General features: G+C 44.6%; 1 protein-coding gene across 11 annotated transcripts in view; it reads left to right on the top strand.

Moving 5' to 3' along the window:
- Positions 1-19,813, top strand: part of ARHGEF12 (Rho guanine nucleotide exchange factor 12) — a 66,129-nt gene that overhangs the window by 15,641 nt on the left and 30,675 nt on the right. For 6 of the 11 annotated variants that reach the window (XM_040652159.2, XM_046903855.1, XM_046903852.1 and 3 more), the window contains 8 exons: positions 7,879-7,902; positions 8,479-8,567; positions 10,142-10,198; positions 16,982-17,080; positions 17,557-17,606; positions 18,364-18,421; positions 18,989-19,167; positions 19,711-19,788. In XM_040652159.2, the coding sequence (XP_040508093.1) occupies positions 7,879-7,902; positions 8,479-8,567; positions 10,142-10,198; positions 16,982-17,080; positions 17,557-17,606; positions 18,364-18,421; positions 18,989-19,167; positions 19,711-19,788 (634 nt within the window). The remainder of the gene's footprint in view (positions 1-7,878; positions 7,903-8,478; positions 8,568-10,141; positions 10,199-16,981; positions 17,081-17,556; positions 17,607-18,363; positions 18,422-18,988; positions 19,168-19,710; positions 19,789-19,813) is intronic. The other 5 variants (XM_040652160.2, XM_046903858.1, XM_046903857.1 and 2 more) reach the window with 1 other exon arrangement.

The raw sequence follows: 19,813 nt of genomic DNA, 5'->3' as shown, positions 1-19,813 counted from the left end.
TGAGCTGGCAGGTCTGGGGCTTGAGGTGTTGGTGTTATGTTTCTAGGCAGTAAATGCCCATTAACCTTTAGAAGGAGCTGACGAGAGAATTAAAGGTAAATTTAAATCACAGTGCTGTTCTTGGAGCTGATGTTATCCATACTGACCTTTTATACTATAGGAGTAACACGATGATACCACTGAATTGTACAGTAGGTCAGACAAACCGATGTGATCATCCCTTTCAAACACAGAAATCCATCAGTCAAGGTGTTGCAGATCCATGCACTGCTGTTAATGTTTCTGATGCTTATTTCAGGTCTGTTTTAGCAGCAGCTAGGGTGTCCTAATGCTTCCTTGTGCAGCAACTGGAAAACAGAGCCATTCCTTCCTGGTGTGCAGAACCTGGGAGCCGGGTGTTCTTCCAGAGGTGCCGTGTTGCTGTGCCAGGCACTGTGCTTGCTCACTCCCCAGAAATGCAAACTCTGGGCCAAATATTCAAATGTGGCTCTGAACCTTGTACGTAGATTTGCAAAACTTCAAGCTGGATCATTGCAGTTGGTGTTAGAGCATTTTGAAAGCTACGTTTCCAGTTGTGTTGCATGCGCTGCGTTGTTTTTTCTTTTTCTCCTCCTTTTCTCTTTGCTGTCTATTCAGAAGTGCTTCCACACCGGCCTTGCTGCTGGTTCCTACCAACCACGAGCTGGGTATGGCATTAATAGGGAACTGGGCCGTGTGCCTAATGAAATGCATTAGGGCCGGGCAGGCTGGGAGTGATCTCTGAGCCCTCTCCATGCATTGGAAGTCCCAGGGCTCTCCGTAGCGTTGGGTTTCCATGCTTGGTTTAGGAAAATAAAATGGTCTGAGGCAGCGCCCGTGTTCCTTTGTCTCTCACTTTGATTTCTGCGTGCCTCTGCCCATGGAGCTGCTCCAGACTCCGTGTAGGAGGAGTGCTCGGAGGGAGGCGGGGAGCAGCGCTGCTTCCAGCTCTGAACTGCAGTTCCTGGCAGGCAGAGCAAACATTGCATTTCCCCGTAATGAGCTCCAGTTTACGGAGGCAGGTTGATGCTGAGTGCCACTCCCTGTCTGTGCAAGAACCCGCGCTGCTTTATTGCATTCCTCCGCAGCAGAGCAGGCTGTGTGGGCAAAGGGATTTCAGGATGATTTTCAGGAAAGGTAAACCTGAGAAAACATCAGAACATCCTCTGCCGTGTTTTCTTCCCTTAAAGAGCTCACACTGCTGAGATGATATGAAAATGAGGAGAGAAAGGCTATTTTGGAGCTCCTCTGGTGTTGCTGTGCCTCGCTGATCTCAGCTCCCTTTCCTCCCTCAGGCAAACCTGAGCTCTCAGTATTTGCTTATAGCCTACTGAAAAGTAATTACATAAGAGAAGTGGGTCAGAACTCCTGGAATCACAAGGCTTGTCTTTTCTGCTGTAATGCAGTCAGTTCTGTAACGTGGGTAATGCATTGAGACCTTGGCAGAGCAGCAGGTTTTTGCTTAGTTTTTTCTCATAACATTTTCTGAACATCTGTTTTTAGAAAATATGTAGCAAAAAAAAAAAAAGGACATTTTTAGTACTTGTAGTATTTCTTTTTTTTTTCCATTTCAAATACATGAATTTTTCTTTCCCAGAGGTGAAAACTGACTGAATGTGGGACTTGAAATCAGTCAGACTAGGAAATGAGTAGGAAATCTGTGTTGTGGCAACCTCAGCTCTTCATCAGCTTCTGAAGAGTTTTTTTCCCACTCTGAACTATGTTTTACGGCCCAACTGCATCCCTGTTGCTTGAATCTTACATCTAAGGCTCAACCTGAAAGTGGCACTGGGGATGCTGGAGCCACTCGTGTTATTTATGCCCTCTCCCACTGCCCCCCTCCCTGCTTCTGGTTGGTCTGTCTGCTCCTGCCCAGTTGCAGGCACTCAACAATCGGTGTCCTTGTGTTGGAAGGCAGCAGCTCCAGGCCTGGAGATGGGAAGCTGATGCTTCCAAGCCCTGGAAGTCGATCAGGAGTGGAAGAACAGTGCTGGCTGCTGAAAATGGCTCTGTCCCCTCCCCTTTGTAGAGTTTCTGAGGGGACTGAGAGTTCTTGCAGGGTCCTGGCTGCAGCAGCAGAGCAGCACAAAGGCCACATTGAGAATGGCTGCTGGGGAAGCCCTCCTTCCTTGCCTGCCCTGTAAATGCAGCTCTTTCTCCACGAAAAGCCCTGACATCAGCTCTTGGAAAAACCCAAGTGCTTGTGTCATGGAAAATAGCTGAGGCACTTGCTTGGGCTGGGGATGAATGACTGAACTGTGGATGAAACTTCCTAGAGATGCTTTTCTTCAACCCCTTCCAAATGTTAATGTTTGCAGAGAAATGGAAACCTTTCCATCTGAAGTCTGACAGGGAAGGGATGCTAAGGATGGAGCTGCAGTTGGCTATAGTATGCTCCAAGTACGCTGCTTGCTTTTTCTGTTTTCTTGTTTTGTTTTTAATTTGTGTTTAACAGATACTGTTGGAAGCTCTTTTCAGAGCAGGAGAGGTCTTGCTGCAAAGTGACAATTCCAAGAGAGAACAAGTTTCCTATTAGATGGCCCTGACTACCTGCATCATCAGGAAATTCCATGGGGCTCCTTGTATGGAGGCAAATCTTCAGGCTTTTGTAGGACATTTTACAAAGAGTTCTTTTCGCATTCTGTTTTTGTTTCACTTTTTTTAAACTTTCCTTTTGCTCCCTTCTCCTTCTTGCTTCAAAGATCCAGTTGATCGTCTGCAAGAACGAAAGCTTTATGAAGTCTCTGTGGTGGTAGTGCTGTGCAGCAGTGTTTTTCTGTCCAATACTGCTGCACACGTGTGTATACATATATATTTTAAAGCTCACAGAGGACACCTCTCACTATTGCTCTCACTAGCAATGATGGGATGCTCTTCACCATCCTCTAACACTGCTGACTTCTCTCATCATCAGAGCCCTGCTGGCATTCCAGGCTTGTGAAGAGGCATCTATTTTTTTTTTCCTTGATTTTTACTGATTTGATCTCACCCTGATTAAGTGCTTGACTCAGCACTTCTGGCTGCTGTGGGGCTTGTGCCTTGCATTGATCCTTACGCTGATCCATCAGGAGGTATGAGGGTGGCTTGCATTGCCTACTCTGTTTTCTAACCTAAAAGCAAAAATGAAGGGTGCGCTCCAGTTATGTGTAGAGACATTGCTGGGCCGTTGGTAGGCTGGAGGTATGTGCTGATGCTTTGTCAGGACCAGTCCAGCACTGAAGTTGCTGAGAAAGTTTAAAGGATGGAGAACAACATCAAGTCCCCTCAATACTGGTCTTAAATTCCCCGTGTTCCTGCTCAGAAGGCAACAACTAGCTCTGCTTGCAAGCTGTTAGTAATCTAAAGCTAATAATGCCACAAACGGTTCTTCCATGAGTCATTGCGTCAGCTGTGGTTGCTGCCTTGGACTCCTACAAAAATAACATGGAAACTTTTATTGCCCAGCTCAGTTTCGCCTCCTGGTGCACTTGCTGTGAGTTCCTGGGATCTGTGTGTTGGTCCCAGGAATCTGCACCATTTGGTGCCCTCCTTCATCCGGCTGCTTCTCCATCCACACCTTGCACTGCAAGCTGTTGTCATCAGTCTGCACTTGGGGTTTTATTTGAGGGGGAAAATCTCGGTGGTTTTCTGAGCTTGTGTGCTGTGCTCTGGGGAAGAGATGACGCTGCTCTTTAAGTGGGTCACTGCTGGAGCCAATGGACTCCATGTTGGATCAACGCTGCCCACAGAGGGCTGTGTGCTTGCAGCTGCAGTCTGCGGGCAGCACGGTGAGCTGGAAGGCTTCTGCCTGTGTTTTTTCTTGGTTGCTAATAGTAGCCCACTTGCTGCATCTGTGTCTCTCTCAACCCACCTGTCATTTGCTATCTCATCAGTTCATTTTACTCATCTGCTGTCCCATACAGAGCACATCTACCCCATTTTGTTGTGGCAGAAGACTGCCTTTAGCTCTATATTAAGGTCACATTGGTACTGCTTTTGTTCAAGTCTTGTCAGCGCTCTCCCATAATACCTTTCTCAGGGCTTTTAAGCCCAGCAAATGAGTGCCCTGTTGGCTGTGCCTAGCTGCAAACTGGGGAGACGCACAGACTGTTTTTCTCAGTTCTTTTAAGATGTAGTTCTGGAAAATACCTGCAAAATGGCATTTCAAACATCTAATTTCAAGGCATTCCTTAGCCCTACCAGATTTTCACAGAAAATGTAGCATTTTTCTGGCTGCTATCAGCGCAGGTCCAACCAGGGTACCAGAAATGCAGCATGATGGGTGCTGAGGGGAGCTGGGTGTGCTAGGAATAAAGGTGTGAGGCTGTCAGGCAGTTTATGTGTTGCTCAGGAGTAGTAATGGGATCCATGTGGGTACGTGTAAGCAAGAGGAAAGGAAGAGCCAGCTTCCCCTCAGCAGTGCACCCAGCAAAGCGGCTTGTTGTGTCACCAGAACCCATGGAGGTGGTGCTGGTGGAAGGTCTCTCATTGACTAATTACTGGGTGAAACCTTCTGATGTAGAGTGATGGAATTTTTCAATAGCCGTGCTTTGGGGCTTTTATTCTGGGGAGGGGGATAAGACTCTAAGTTAACCTCTCATTGTCCTTTTCTCTTTCTAACTGTGTGGAAAATATGAATGAACCTGTAATTGTTTCTCATCTCTGTTGGGTTCAGGGTAGTTGGGTGATTTTGCTGCTTTTCCCCAAATCTGGAATTCTGTGAGGTTTGTCTGCGACAAGCAGCGCCTTCTTTAAATGGAACTAATAAAGCAATGAAGAAGCTTCTGTTGCGACTGTTCATCTCCTAATTAAAGATGAGTTCCGTCAAGCAAGCAGTTTTTGGCTGCTCTCTTTTGTGTGGGTTTCACAATATTTCTTACTCATCTCGGCACAAGTTGTAGTAATTTATAATTCCACTGTGAAACACGCGCAGGCCTCGAGATTTCATGGATGTGAGCAGGGAAGTGCACAGAACTTCTCTCTAAATATTCTTTGATTGCTTCTGGAGATAGCAATTAATTGAAATCTTGTAATATTACAGAATTACGGGGGGGGGGGGGGGAAGAGCCAGCAATCCCAACATGGTTATCAGAGTGCTGTGCTATTTATGGTCAGATATATTTTCAACCTCCAGGGCTGGAATGGAATGCTTTGTGCTGCTGGAGCTGGGGAGCTTTCCTCGCTTGGGTGTGTTTGGACGCATAGATCTTCAAACTATCTTTTTCTGGAAGGAAGCATGTAGGCATGGCTCCAGCACGGAGTCGCGCATCCATGTGTGAGTTGTAATGCAGTGTTACTCGTTCTCGGTACATATTTCTCACTCAGCTTTCCGGTAAATGGGTTTCACCAACGCAGCGTGACTAACAGGGCATACTTCGAGTAATTTGATGCATTTGAGTTACTGAAATTATTTGACCCAGTATTTTAGAAACAGAATGTGACTTGGCTTTTAATTGTTCTGGGTATTTGGGAGGAGAGAGTGGAGCAACTAGTTCGAAAATGGGCTGATGTTCATCAGCTATCAGACAAAATGTCTGCAGGGTTTTATCGTGGAACCCAAATGTGCCAGCACGATGCAGGGCTGAGCCTCCAGCTGCAGGCCACACCCTGACGTTTATTTCACGTGGTGCTGAGTGAAGTGACACAGTGAGGCAAGTCTGGTGCTGCTTACGGGTTTAATGTGAGCACGGGCGCTCCTGCGGCCTACCCAGGCCTGCAGCCTGCCAGGCCCCGCGGCCTACCCGGCCTTCGTCTCTCCGGGCCCGCGGCCTACTCGGCCCTTGGTTCTCCAGGCCCGCGGCCTACCAGGCCCTCCCCGCCGGCCTGCCCACCTCCCTCCCTCGTCGCCGCTCCGGCGCTTCCGGGCAGCTCCGCCCCGCAGCGGGCTGTCGGCAGGACGGGGAGGGCCGGGCCGGGCCGGAGCTCGGGGAGGGTCGGGGCTTTGCTCGCAGGGCTCGGCCTTGCTGAGGGCTGCAGCCTCAGGAGAGCGTTCGAATCCTACTCAGAACTCAGCTCCCTGTTCAGATCGAAAGAAATCCTGAAGATTTCCATGCCGTTATATAAAAATAAAAGCCGGCAGTGTTTTCGTTATAATTAGCGCCAACAGCTTACATGCATTAAGCAGAAACATCATGACTTCTAGACCTCAAAAATCCCCCATTTGTGCTTCTGCTTGAGCACATAGTAAATAACTCTGAGCTGTTTGGGTAAACAGTGCAGCAGTGAACTGGTTTTGTTTTGTTTGTCAACAGCTCCTTTTGCTGTAGGAGCTTAAGTTCAGGGGTTCTGCACACTTGGTAGGAGAGACTGTGGAATAAGCTTTTTCTCTGAAATGCTTCATCAAAATATTCTTTAGTGGTGCTGGGATGCTTTTAAGCAAATAAAGGCAAGTGCATTAGATTAAATAATAATAAGAAGAAGATATAATTCATCTGAGATGTTTTCCCCTGCCTTTGAAGGGTGATAGATCCTTTCCTTGGACTGCTTTCTTTCCCTTGCTGCTGTTGGATGTAGCACTGGGTGAGTGCTGTGTCTGACAGGCTGACAGTTGGACCCCATGATCTCAGTGGTCTTTTCCAACCTTAACAATTCCACAATTCTACGATCTGCTCACTGCTCAGCATTGGGTCCCAGTTGGGTTGTCCCAGGGTGGCTGCTGTTTGCTGCGCCCTGGGTCTGCTGTGTGTGGTTGTTCCCTGGAACAGGCAGACAGCGTTGTTGGTGTCACTGTAGGGTCACTCACCTGGTGTGTCACCAGATGCTCATTTCAGTGCTGTGCCCTATTAGCAGTGTGTGCTTGGGCTCAAGCTGCCTAGTCCTAGGGCTGCACACACAGTTGCAGTTGTTAGCTGAAGTGAAGGATTAAGTTGGGTGCTTCCACTGTGTGTCCAGTTATGTTTTCCAGGTAACTGGGAGGGAGTTAGCTCTGAGGCTGCTGTTTTGGGCTGTGCCAGTGGGTGTATCGTAGGGGTAGGTGATGCACATGGTGGAGAAAGGAGCTGCAAAGAGGAGCATTTGGGGCAGCCTTCCTGCCTGTGTGCTCAGGGGATCTCTGTGGGAAGGCTGTGAAGTGTCCAGCTCAGCTGAATGTGAGTTGGGAGCTGAAACTCATGAAAAGTTTTGAGAAAAACAGAGTAGAGGTTGGTGCTTTAAGCTGGGTGGCATACTCCTTGCTCTGTCATCTGTCTGTGATAATTCAAGGAAAAAAAAATTCTAGGTTTTGTAGGTCCTGCTTGTTTCATTACAGTATGCACATACACTTTTGCCTGCTTTTGCACCTGAACTGTTGCTTATGTTGTCTGTGTCCCAGAAGTAACATCTGGAGTAGTTACTGTATTTCCAGCTTAACTTTACACTGTTGTCTCAAATTTGACAATTTCATGAAAATAATTAAGAGATCTTGTTAGGGAATGTCTGCATGAGCTGCAGTATTGCTGGACTTCATGGAACCCACATGGGAGGGAGGTAATGGGAGTGTTGCACCTACAGGAGAATTTTCAGTGGCAGTCTGGACCTTCTTCAGTTGTTGGATTATCAATCCATCAGCAGGCTGAAAAATTGAGCTATGTTAATTTTCATTGATGGAATTAGTTGTTATGGGAGGAAAATGATCCATGAACTGCTATGCTAACGGGAAAGATAGACCTACTGGACACCGGATTTGACAGCATGAATTCTGTTTCTGTTCTGTTGGAAACCCTGCCTTGACAATTTTTTGCCTAGATGGGCCAATAATTTGCTGAAGTGGAAGAGATCAGTTATTCTCTTCTGAAGGCACTGCAGGACTGTAGAATAACTTTGTATTTAAGCATAAGCATTAATATCAAGCATAATATTGAACATTTAAAAAAGCTCATTAAATTTGTTGTTTCTTCTTTTCAGGTTTCCTCTCAAAAAACCTACAAGGTAAGATGCTGACATTTGGCTGCTTATCTACATTGCATGTTATAACACAGTAAGGTTGAAGGAGGAATGCTTTAAAAAAAAAAAATGCATGCAAACATAGAAGTATCCAGTACAGATGAGATCAGATTAATAGTTAAATCATGATAGGGTGCTAAAAACTTGGTGATGTACTCAAAGAGCATGGTGCAGTGTTACCTTTTGTTGTGCATGCTGGATGGTCATCGTAGCTGGGATTGGAGGTGGGAAGAGAAAGCAATACTGCTGGTGCATGACATGCAGGCACTTCCTTCAGGTGGTTGGAGGTGGGTGTTCCATGTCTTTAACTTCTGCATGGATGGGCGTTTAATGTTTGCTGGGAGAGAAGTTGGAGTTAAGATTTGGGGAGATTTTTCAGTTCTCTGGGAGATCACTTTTCATCTTGAAGTCAGTCTGGAAATAGATTTATCAGTGAGCACAATGCGTGCCATCTCTGTAAGCTCGCTAGCAATGAGGACTAGTTAAGGTTATTTCCAGGGACTCACAGGTGGAGCAGTGCTGTTGTGTGTGGTATTCAGGACTCTGCTTTGCTTGCCACAGGCACGGCAGCATTCTGAGCAGAGAGTCTCCAGCCGACAAGAAGCAGAAGGTTGAGCGCTGCAGCAGCACCCACGACTTCGATCCGACAGGTAAAGCTTTAAAACTATGAAGATCCAGGCTGGGGTTTGGAAGGTTCTGGGGATCGGAATGAAACCAGTTTTAATGTGTCAACATATGTGGTTTTCAGGAGTGGTGCTGCTCTGTGCTTGCAAAGCCCTTCTGAGGCATGCAGGCATTGAAATGAATACAGGCTTGCTTTTAAACATGCTCATCGACAAAGAAGCTGTTAATTGTGCGAGAATAAACCCAGATTAGTGGTGTCAGTGAGTAATTACAACTGCTTCCTCTTTCAGAAAAGTTAGTCTGAAATTTCAGGAGGCAAACACTGTAATTAGTTGTGAGTAGTTCTTTTGGCTGTTGAGTAGAAAAAAGCGTGAAATGTGAGACCCTACAGACTCAACTAGAGCTAATATTCCTTATTGGAACTTTAGTGGATTTCGAACCATCTCTGTCGTTTGTAAAACGAGTTTGTACTTTCCAACATGACGCATTTTATGATGAGCTTCTATTTCTTTAAAGGCTATGCTGTCCTATTTTTTAACGTTCTGAGAGGTCAGCTTGGTCAACCTGTCCAGTGCTGTCATGGAAATTAGGGTGCATGCGGGGATTTTTCTTTCCCTCTGTGAAAGACTAACCCAGTGACTACTGTGTGTGTTCATAAAATGCATGACAGGCTCTTGCCTGAGCCTCCTGGCCCCATGCAATGTGCTTTTCCATGTCTCTGCATTCTGCTGTTTAGTCCAGTCAATTCCCTGGGGCTTGTGGAAGAGATGAGAGCTGAATTGGAAGGCTGTAGAACTTGCAGAATGTGTTTTTGCGCTAGGCATTTGGAGCTGATGTTTATAAACCGTGCTGTTTGTTAATGCTTCCTGCCACTGGCTGCATCACTCCTTCCTGATGTGCACGGAATAAATTGAAATGAGCTTTTAATGTCTGTTTAAAAAAAAAAAAATCTTGTAAGGGAAAGAGTCTGAATTAGTGGTTGTCTTCCTTTGTCCTTGGGAATATGTAATGTCAAGCTGTGGGGTTGGCTGAGGGAGGGCTCAGGCTACGAACCTCTTTGGTAGAAAGAATTCTTTAGAAGCAAACTTCAGGAGTCTTCTAATCTCAATTTGATAAAAGTAATTCAAAATTCTGAGGGCTGCTACCTGGCACCACTGTTAGGACGCTTGTCATCTGGTCTGATAGATGAATTCCATACTGTAGCCTCCAGAAAATTCCCTTCTTTTTAAGGGGTGAATCCAGAACGCTGAACTGTTGTGCATGCATTTATTGCTTACTCTGGAGATGGGTGTCACCAGAATTTCCGTGTTTGAACTGATTTTTGCCCACAGAATATTTTCTATAGTTGATAGCAGAGAACTTCCTTTATTGTGTCTCAGATTCTGTGATAAATTCTTTGTGGTGTTACCTGTGTCTTCACGCTCGTATTATTCACCCCTTATTCCAAGTGTTTCACCTATGTTTTGTTCACATCTTGTTTGTGTTTTGCACGATTTAACCTAATAAATCAGTCTGTGTTTTTCATGAAGTTTTTTTTCTTCTCATGTTTGGTCTCCATATTTTCTATATCTCTCTCTCCTTCTCTCCTGCTCTCGTGCAGATAGCTCCTCCAAGAAGACAAAGTCTAGTTCGGAGGAGAGTAGATCCGAGACGTATGGTAAGCTCCAGCAGCTGCTGCAGCCTTGCACCTTTGCAGTCTGCTCCATGCTTTCTGTCTGTGCACCTGAGGCTTTTATTTATCCCTTATGTGATCCGCATGGTTGGCTCTGCAGCAAAGAGTGGGATACTGGGTTTAAATGTTGCTTCAGTGTATCAGCTTGTAGTTCCTGTAGTGGCTGGAAACTAACCCATAGGTGGCAAGCGCAGGTTGTCACCCCTTCTCCTGATCTCTTCCTAACTGGGAAAACTTGGTGGGGCTGCTTTTCTCAGAGACCTTGTGCCACCATGTGTTTTTGGCACTGTATGAAGGTGGCTCATGCTGGGCTTCACAGGAGCGTGTGTAGTTGTAGAGAAGTCTGCCTTGCTCTAATTGTAGCAGTTAATCTGGATGAGCTGGTAGTTCATATTTTGCACTGTCTGTAAAGGGTCTCCTATCAGTTTTTTTTTTTTTTTTCATTTTTCAAGGAAGTGGAAAAAGCATCTCTGAAAATAATTTCAAAAAATGGAAGATATAAACTTAACCACTCTTCATTCAGAAGAAGGGAGTAACCTCCCTCATCCTTCAGCATTGCTGTGTACTGCTGTGTTGTCAGCTTGTAGACTGGAACAAATTGGCATGAAGCAGTCTGGGACAGGAGTAGCCCCACACATCATTATGTTGCCAGCACACCACCATGGGTGCTGCTGGGAGGAATGTCTGCAGAGCAGAGCCTGTTTGCTCGTCCTGCTTTCTTCAGCTTGCATCAGATATGTTAGTCTTTAGACTGCGACGCTCTTGTTCCTACCCTTATGTTAATGACCTGTTGAATTTGTGATCCCTGAAGAGATTCTCACTCATATCTTAAAAAATTAACTGTAATAAGTTTTCACAGGTTGGTGGGTGCTCTCTTGAATTCTGCCAGCTTGTAAGACCTTTGGGCCTGGGCTGAGCCTGGCCAGTACTGCTGTGCATCATGTTTCTCATCTTGTATTCCCAGCTCTGTTTTGACTCCAGTTGTGGACTGGCTTTCTTGCCCTTCCCTTTTTCTTCCTGGTATTTGAAATACTTGTCCATAATACTTTGTTTCGTATTTTTCTTTGCTGGTAACTGTGCTTGCTGCATAACCTCCTGTAGCCTTTGAACAGATACAGTGACTCTTGAAGTATCAGCTGTGTTATTTCACTGGAATAAAGCTGCCTGGTGTTACTGTGATCCAGCTTCTTAAACTGCCTGAGTAATACATGTTGCTGTCATAGCTCTGACTGTAAGGAATATAAAGAAATAAAAGCAAAACAAACAAAAAACCCATAGAATTCCTTCTAAACCAACACAGGCGTGTTAGCAAAGCCATTCAGTTGTTGTGGTTTAGGGAGATGTGGTCTGTTCCTTTTGTTAATAGGAAATCTCTTCGTTTTCCCTGGATTTTGAATCATACATATTTCTTATTTAAAAAAAAAAAAAAAAAAAAAGGTAATATGAGACAGTTGTGTTCCTCAGGGTGTGAGACTGTTCCTCAGGAACTGTAAACAGGTTTTGAGAGTGCCTTAATTTGCTTCAGCAGAGCTGGAAACCTGACCTGCTGCAGGTTACAGATCTGCCTCCTCTGCTCAGAAGGAATGAACAAGGAAACAACCTGTTCAGAAGGTGCATATTTGGGGGTGTTGTTTCCAATGAGCTTATGTTGAAGCCTTGACTAGTTCTTTCCTTTGCTGGGTCAGTGCAGGCTGGTGACAGGACAGCTGACTGGATCCTATGGCTTGAACCTTCACAGAGTTGTGCCTATTGCTGCTTACCCGTAATATACTGGAGGTGCTGTCAGACTATTCTAGTTTAATTACAGGAAACATTTGGTATGCTTAATGGAATGTATCTGTGTTTATACTTCTCCCTCAATCTGCACAGTGTCCTGGTTTTCATGTATGGCAGAAAGAAACATGACTTCCTAACTTAAGCTTTCACTTCCCCCAAAGTTTCCTGCAGATGCTCTGTCCGTGCCCAGTATCTTTGGGAGCAGTTTCCACTCATCCTTCCTTTCCAATGGCCTTTTCTGTGTTGGACCTCGCCCTGCCTTTTGTCTCTCCCCTCTGCTTTTCCCAGGTCCTGCGGTATGTGCAGAGAGGTTTATTGTTTGCTTTGGAAGGGATCGAAATATTTTAAGACCTGCAAGTAGAAATACTGTACTGATATTTTTCTTGCTGGTGACTGGCTGTTAACTGGCTCTTTCCTGGGCTAGCCTTTGGAAAGGGGGTAATAGGAAAGTCCTGAGTGACATCAGGGAAAGGAGGTGTGATCTCTATGTATGTGTTTGTTCTGACCTCTTGAAATTCTTAATTAAGGAGCAACAGACCAGAATTTTTTGAAATATCTGAGAGGTCTGGAGAGTGATTAGGGAGGGAAAATGTTTCAATATACAGAAGCTGATTTATGGTCATATCAAACTTAGAGGTATTTTCTCCCATAAATCTAACCAGCTCATATCTAGGCACTCAACAAAGCCTAGATGATGAGCAGAGTGATGGGGTATAATTTGAGGTATGCTATAATTTAGTAATTAGTGCCACAGTCTTCACAGTGCTTAATACCTCTTGCTTGAAGTAGAATTCCTGTCTCTCAAACAAACTGATAATTGAAAGTAACTCTAAGGGTGAGAGGTTGGACATTGCTTACCTTTCCCCATGGCTTGGTTGCTCTCCAAAGATATCATCGCTGAATATAAAAGAAGGTCATTTTCCAGCCCAAATAGTAGACTAGGTCTTACTCACACTCTTTCACTTGTTACCTTCAACTTTGGGGCAAGTTTTTAAGTCTTTGGTTTTGTTCTGCTTTGAAAATCCAGGTTTTGCCCCTGCTGACGTGTTTCTACATCGGACCCTAAAGGATCTGTCCTTGCTCTTCCTGTTTTGTTTCTTACCAGCTTTGTGTCTTTATGCTGGGACCGTTTTTTCCAGCCTATTAAAAGGCCTCTTGGGAGCCCCTCATCACTGCCCATGTGATAGCCAGAACCAGCCCTGATGAGAGCAAGGGGCACTTGACCACAGGGACTGAATGCATTGTTGCTATGGGAGCTGCCAGTCCTATGTTTAATGGTTACAACACATTGTTCTTTCCTTCTAGGAAGGCTATTGTGCCTTGTTTTGTGAATGGCTTCTAGTGCCATTGTCATGAACAGCTCTATCAAGGGACTGTGTGCTGCACTCATTTCAGATGGTATAGTTTTTGCTTTGGCTTTACATGACTTCTGTTGCCATGTTAGTAGAGGAATCTGAAGAATGCCGCCAGTGTGGCATTTCACATGGAGGACGTGGTAATAACTGAAATGTAGTGAAATACAAAATTTCCCCCAATGAGAAATTTCCTGTATAAAAGCTGATGGTTTTATTTATTCTGTGGAGCGGGTTTTCTGCAAACACTGGATGGAAATAAAGCCTCCCTACCAAAGTGAAACATTTGGACGTTCTCAAAGCCCCAAGGAGTTTGTTTTTGTTTATCGAATGATTCATGTCCAATCGCTGTACTGAATTGCATTTTCCCATTGTGGCCTCAAGCCTCTGGGGAGGTTATAGTTCAGAAGTCTCCTCCCATGCAGTGTCCCACACAGTTGGAGCAGAGCAGGAGCTCCTTTTTGCTATGGGAGATGTAATTTGTGGCTCTGCTCTCTCTCAAGTTTTCAGTATGAGCTCCTGATTTATTTGGGAATGTTGTGTTTTATTGAATAGCTTCAAAACATTTAGCATCTGTAGAGATGGTAAATGATCTCTTAACCAAGGAAGCTCATGGTGGGCAGTTGAAACATATTTGCCTGAAACATTCATTTTTATCATAGTTTGCTGGTGACCTTGGGGTTGGGACTTCAGCCTTCCTGGCTGCCCAGAAGATGCATTGTGAGGGGCAGGAGAGCCAGGCTGCAGTGTCCCAGAGGGGATAGTGCCACCTACTGAAGAGCTGGTCGTCTTCCCTTTCCCTGTAATGCCTTTTTTTTGAGACTGTTAATTCCTAACTGCTTTCATTCCTTGTCTCAGACCTCTCACTGCAGCGCCCACTGAGCTGCTTTGCTGCACCCTTGGCTGGAGGTCCCAACAACTTTCAGGAACTGCAATATGCATGACAAGGAGAAAGGATTTCAAAGATTTTCTTACATAATTTTATGAATCCACTCAAAATATGAAAATCTATATATATTTTTTTTAGTTTTTACTTAAAGCATAGTTACAGTGATGTTTCCTCATTGCAAGATGCTGTCGTGTGAAAGCAAATACGGGAATAAGATCGCTATTGATTTGATTTTGATTACTGTCAGCAATGAGTTCCATTGACCTTGTAATTTTTTCTTAAACTTCAGCTGGAAAAAGTGAAATACCACAGTAAGAGCCTTCACAATGAAGAACTCATAGTTTCTGTTCAGCACAAGTAAGAAATGAATGAAAAGTGAATGAAAACCCATTGCCGCTTCCTAACGTGGGTTCTTCATTGCTGCACCAAGCTGGCAGACTTGTCTTGAAGTGGATGAAGTTGTTTCCAGGAAGTGCTTTACATCTCTGTAAGGCTGCTGTGTATCTCTCTCAGGCGTGGCTTGTCAGCTGGCCAATGTAAACCTCATCATAATCTGCTGGACCCTATTATATTGTCTTAGAGAAGGGCTGAGTGCCTGTTTATCCAAAATGAACAACTACAGGGAAATGGCAATGCTGGAATAATTTGGGTTCGAGTGAGCCTAATTAAACGATGGTCTTGAATGATACCGAGACTTGTGCTGTGAAGCTGTTTAACATGGTTGTTGCTGGGACTTAGCTAATATTTGACAGGTCAGCTTTTGTTGCATCCCCTAATGCTTTGCCTCTGCTTTGGCATCAGGTTCATTCAAGGAGAAAGCTTATCAGTATACTAGATCCAGGGGTTATTGGTTCTGGGAGAGAGAATTGTCATGGCAGAGCAGTGAGTACACAGGGCTATGCTGTGCCTTTAAGCAAGGAAAGTTCTTATGAGTCAAAAGCTTAGTTAGTGTCTTACTCATAAAACCTGCACGTCTGGCAGCAGGGTTTAAAACAAGCTGTTTTTATGAAATAGCATGTGTTCTCTTTCCCACACCCCACCCTGAGGCATCATTCTTGTGAAGTGAGACTTGAAGAAGCTTGGTCATATAGAAAAATGGGAGGTACAAAAGGGAGAGGCATGTTCTCTCACTTAAGCGTATGAAGAGGGTGTGAAAGGTGGTGGTTTTTCTTCCTCCTGTCTGCTTTCACCTTGCATCCATCTCGGCAGCTCACTGTGGGTCACTGTGTAGTGTCATATGTTGCTACTTTCTGAGCAGAAGGGGAGTTACTGGGGTATGGTACTGGGACCAGACGGATATAGAAGTGCTGCAGTGCAACTTTCACCACCACTCCCATGCTGCTTCCAAATGGGCCACGCTCCAGGAGAACAGGGCTGACTGGGTAGGCAGTGTTTCATTTCAGACTCCTTATTTCCATTGGGAGTTGCTGCAGAGCCATACTGGTGCAAAGGCGATTTAAAACATGGATATGACTGTGCGCTCTCTTACTATTCATTCCTTACAAAATGATTCCAGCAAAGACTGTCTTCCCAGTTCCTTTTGTTCCTGCCATACCAAACGCTGCTACAATTCAGCATCTGATTGTGGAGGAGAAATCCACGTCTATCTCAAGATGCTGGTGGCAGAATTTGTTGCCTGATGTGGCTTGAGAAGCGAAGCAGCAAAGCAGGCTGCTGGAAGGAAGGGTGATGTTTAGTAGCTAGTGGTTTCTGCTATGTAAATAAAACAACATCCTTGAAGTATTTTGCAGAGTTCTAAAGTTGTTCTTCCAGATAAAGGCTCCATTGTGGTAGGTGCTGTGCAGATGCTCTCAGGGAAGTGGTCTGCAATGAGTGTGCAGGGGCTGCTGCCTTCTTCTCCTTTTTTTTCCCCCTTATTTCACTTTCAGGTGAACAGTAGACATATCTTGCACTTTGCTTTTTCAAAGTGCTGCACATACTGAGTACTTCTGTCTCTACAACAGTATTTATGTTCACACTATAAAACTATACTGAGTATTTCCAGTAAGAAAGACAATTTTCCTTTGATGTCACATAGCAAGTGGGAGGAGGAGCAGATTCAGACTCAGAACTGCTGAGATTTTGGCCCCATGCGTAGCTCAGAAATAGCTCGGTGAGAAGCTGGGTCTTGATTTGAGCAGTGTAGTACATGTGGCAGTAACTCCTCACTGCTGCTGCTCTGGGTCTGTGCTCACCTGGAACGGAAGGTGCCCTGAGATGGGATTTTTGTAGAACTTTTCCTGATCAGCACATCTGCATTAGTACAGCCATTGGTGTTGGTGTGAGAGGTTTGTGACCTATTGGTGTTTTTTTTTTTTAAGTAGCTTGTAGAAATTGTTTTTGATGGTGTATTGGACCTTGTCAGCCAGTGCCATGCTTTGAAGAGCTATTGGTTTGGACAAGGAGAAATTGTGCTCGTTGGTACATGCACATAGCTGCTCTTCTTTACAAGCTGCTGTTACCTCAGGTGGTGCCTGATGTGCCTGAGCTGTCTGCATCTCTGCTGTTGTGTATCTCTGTGTTGTGTAACTGAAGCAATAAGCTTGACCTGTCTTGACATTCCTATCTCTTTCTGGACTGCTGCCCTGTTTCTGTCTCTCATATATATTTCCCTCTGTTGTCTTGTACCAGTTTCTTTCTGTGCTCTGTGATTATCTAGGAGGAGAAGGTTTTGGACTGATGCCTAGCTTGTGTCTCTTTGTATTTCTCTCTTTCTCTTTCTTCTGCCCTTTCTGCACCTTTCTTATGCAGGTCTTGTTCAGCGGTGTGTTGTTATCCAACGGGATGAAAATGGATTTGGGCTGACAGTCAGTGGAGACAACCCAGTCTTCGTGCAGTCCGTCAAAGAAGGTAAGCAGACATGCTAAATGTGCTCACCAGAGAGCAACCTGGAGGGGTTTGCATGTGAATCAAAGAAATGTGCATAAGCTGGAGGAGAAAGCTCCAAATTCTTTCCTTATGGGTGGGATGGCTGTAGCTATCACAGACTTTGGAACAGATGTGTATGGGCAAAGAGTCTTGCACTGTCGGGATGCAGTGAATCACCTCCTCTCAGCGTCTAGATGTATTTGCAAACTGACTCTTATATTTGAAAGGAAGTAAAGAATTAGGGTGACGTGGTGGGATTGTGGCTTGATGTATTCACTGCAAAATGGGAAGAGAACCTTCTTCAGTCTGGGTACTCAGAGATTTTAGTCTGATAAAGAAAGAGGAAGCTGGGGTGGGTATGGGAAGTAGCTTCTCTGGAACTACAGAAGTGCTTAAACCGTTTCTGTTTCCTGTGACATTTATTGTAATTGGAACTAAATGTTTTCTTGCTTCTCTAGATGGAGCAGCCATGCGAGCAGGAGTGCAAACGGGTGATAGAATTATCAAGGTAAGGGCATACAACTTGTCTAAGAAATTGATCTTTTGACTCAAATGAGCTCTTTCTCTGAAAGAAAGTCATTGATGTCTCTGCACTGATGTTTGCTTTTGCCTGTGGGGGAGAGGAATGGTATAAGTTTTCCTGTTCTGGGGATGTACGGTAACCACTGCGATCCCACTGCTGAATGCTGGTTTTGTTATGAAGATCATTCTCATCTCAGGACTTTATGCAAGTCCAGCATCCTACAAGGTTCAGACATCAGTGTAGAGAACAGAAGTAGCAGCGGGGGAGAGGAGTGGATCTGCACCCAGATCAGACTTATCTTTCAGTCTCTAATAACTTAGAAATTAAATCATTAACTAAAAGGACTTTGTAAGTCAGTGCTGCAAAATGATGGCTGTGTTGTTGCTTCTGCGACACAGATATACTTGTTTGAAACCCCAGTTCTGTAAATTTATGAGTAAAATTAACTACCTTAAATCTTCTTCTGGTGGGTTGCTCTTCTACATTTGGTTGCTTGTTTCCTTTGGTATGTGCCTGTGGTTTTCCTGTTGTAGAGCTCACTGAATGAACTTAGAGAGAGAAGTTGTTTATCTGTTAGTGTCTTGAAAGACAGAGGAATTGAGAAAGGGAAAAACATTACTGTTCCTCATTCTGCTGCATTGCTTATCGTGTAATGTGTGTGTACCCAGAAGGAGTTTTTCCTTGTCTGGAAAGCTGTAGCCAAACAGAGATTGCTTTCTTTCCCTCCCTCCTATATCCCCAGGTGAATGGCACTCTTGTAACACACTCAAACCATTTGGAGGTGGTAAAGCTGATCAAGTGTAAGTAAAGGCATGTTCCTATTTTTTTTTTTCCACTTCGCTCCTTTAAAAAGCGTGAAAGACAGAATTTAAAGGACCAATGTCTAATTCAGCTCTCAAGTGACATGGACAAGGTCTAATCACGCCCTGTGCTGATAGTGTGCTAAATGTGTGTGTAAAAGAGGCAGTAAAGTGAAATGTGGGGTGGCTGCCTCTGCAGTTTCTCCTTTGTTTGGCGTCTGATGTTACTTCCAGACCTTGCCTGCTATCTTCCCCTGTTTTGATTTCACCTGAAATGCTGTAGCTGCTCATGGAGCATTAAGGCAGATTGCTTTATGTTGCTTGCAGAGCACTGGCATTTCCAAAGGAAGTGAATTCTTGGTTGGAAGAAAGTATTAGTGGTTTTTTTTCTGCCCTAGCACAGTTTGTTTTGTGGTATGAGTGTATGTATACTGTAAATGTAACCTGGTAGACTAGAAATTACACTGCGTGCTTTCATTAAGAATGGTTATAGCAAAAGGGGAGAGTAAATGGCAGCCTTACAAATCTGCAAGTACGTCTGTAATACGGCTTCTGTTCTCCCTGCAGCGGGTTCCTATGTAGCTCTCACTGTTCAGGGGCGCCCACCGGGGTCGCCCCAGATTCCCTTGGCTGATTCTGAAGTGGATCTGGCAGCATTTGGGCATATGTCTCCCATCATGACATCTCCCCATTCGCCTGGCACATCAGGAAATGCAGAAAGGATTACTAGCCCGGTGCTTATGGGGGTAAGATTTAAAGTGTTCTTTCCAGGGAACCAATTTAGCAGTGGAAAAAGTGTAGTCATGTTTTTGTTTTTTTTTCCTCAAAGGAATTGTTTTGAGCTTCTTGCACAAATAACAAATTGGAAATAGAATATTTGCCTGGCAACTCAGTGGGCATGGAATCACTTGGGAAAAACATGTTGCAAGTACATATCCTGTCCCATTTGAAATAATGCAAGGGCAGCTGGGAGGTTATTCTATTCCTAGGTTGTCTTTGAGATATGCTACAGTTTGCATGGTGTGAGATTACACATCATAGAATCACAGAAGGGCTGAGGTTGGAAAGGACCTAAAGATCATGTGGTTCCATCCTCTTGCCATGGGCAGAGCTTGCTGTCTGATACAAGCTGATCCAATGCTGTTAATTTCTATTCAAAATTGGACTGTAAGGCATGCAGATGTGTGGCAGAGAAACAAAAGCAAATAAATACACAAACACTTCTCATATTTTTCTTTCTTTTTTTTCCCTTCTCTGTAACTAACCCTTAATTCCTCTGTATTTTCTAGGAGGAGAATAATATTGTCCACAACCAGAAGGTGGAGATTCTGAGAAAGATGCTACAGAAAGAGCAGGAGCGGCTGCAGGTAATGGATTTGTTGCTCCCCTTCA

The sequence above is a fragment of the Gallus gallus genome, chromosome 24 (assembly GCF_016699485.2).
Source record: "Gallus gallus isolate bGalGal1 chromosome 24, bGalGal1.mat.broiler.GRCg7b, whole genome shotgun sequence".
NCBI classification, from domain to species: domain Eukaryota; kingdom Metazoa; phylum Chordata; class Aves; order Galliformes; family Phasianidae; genus Gallus; species Gallus gallus.
Note: the sequence above shows the minus strand (reverse complement) of the source record. Positions and strands in the feature narration are given on the sequence as shown.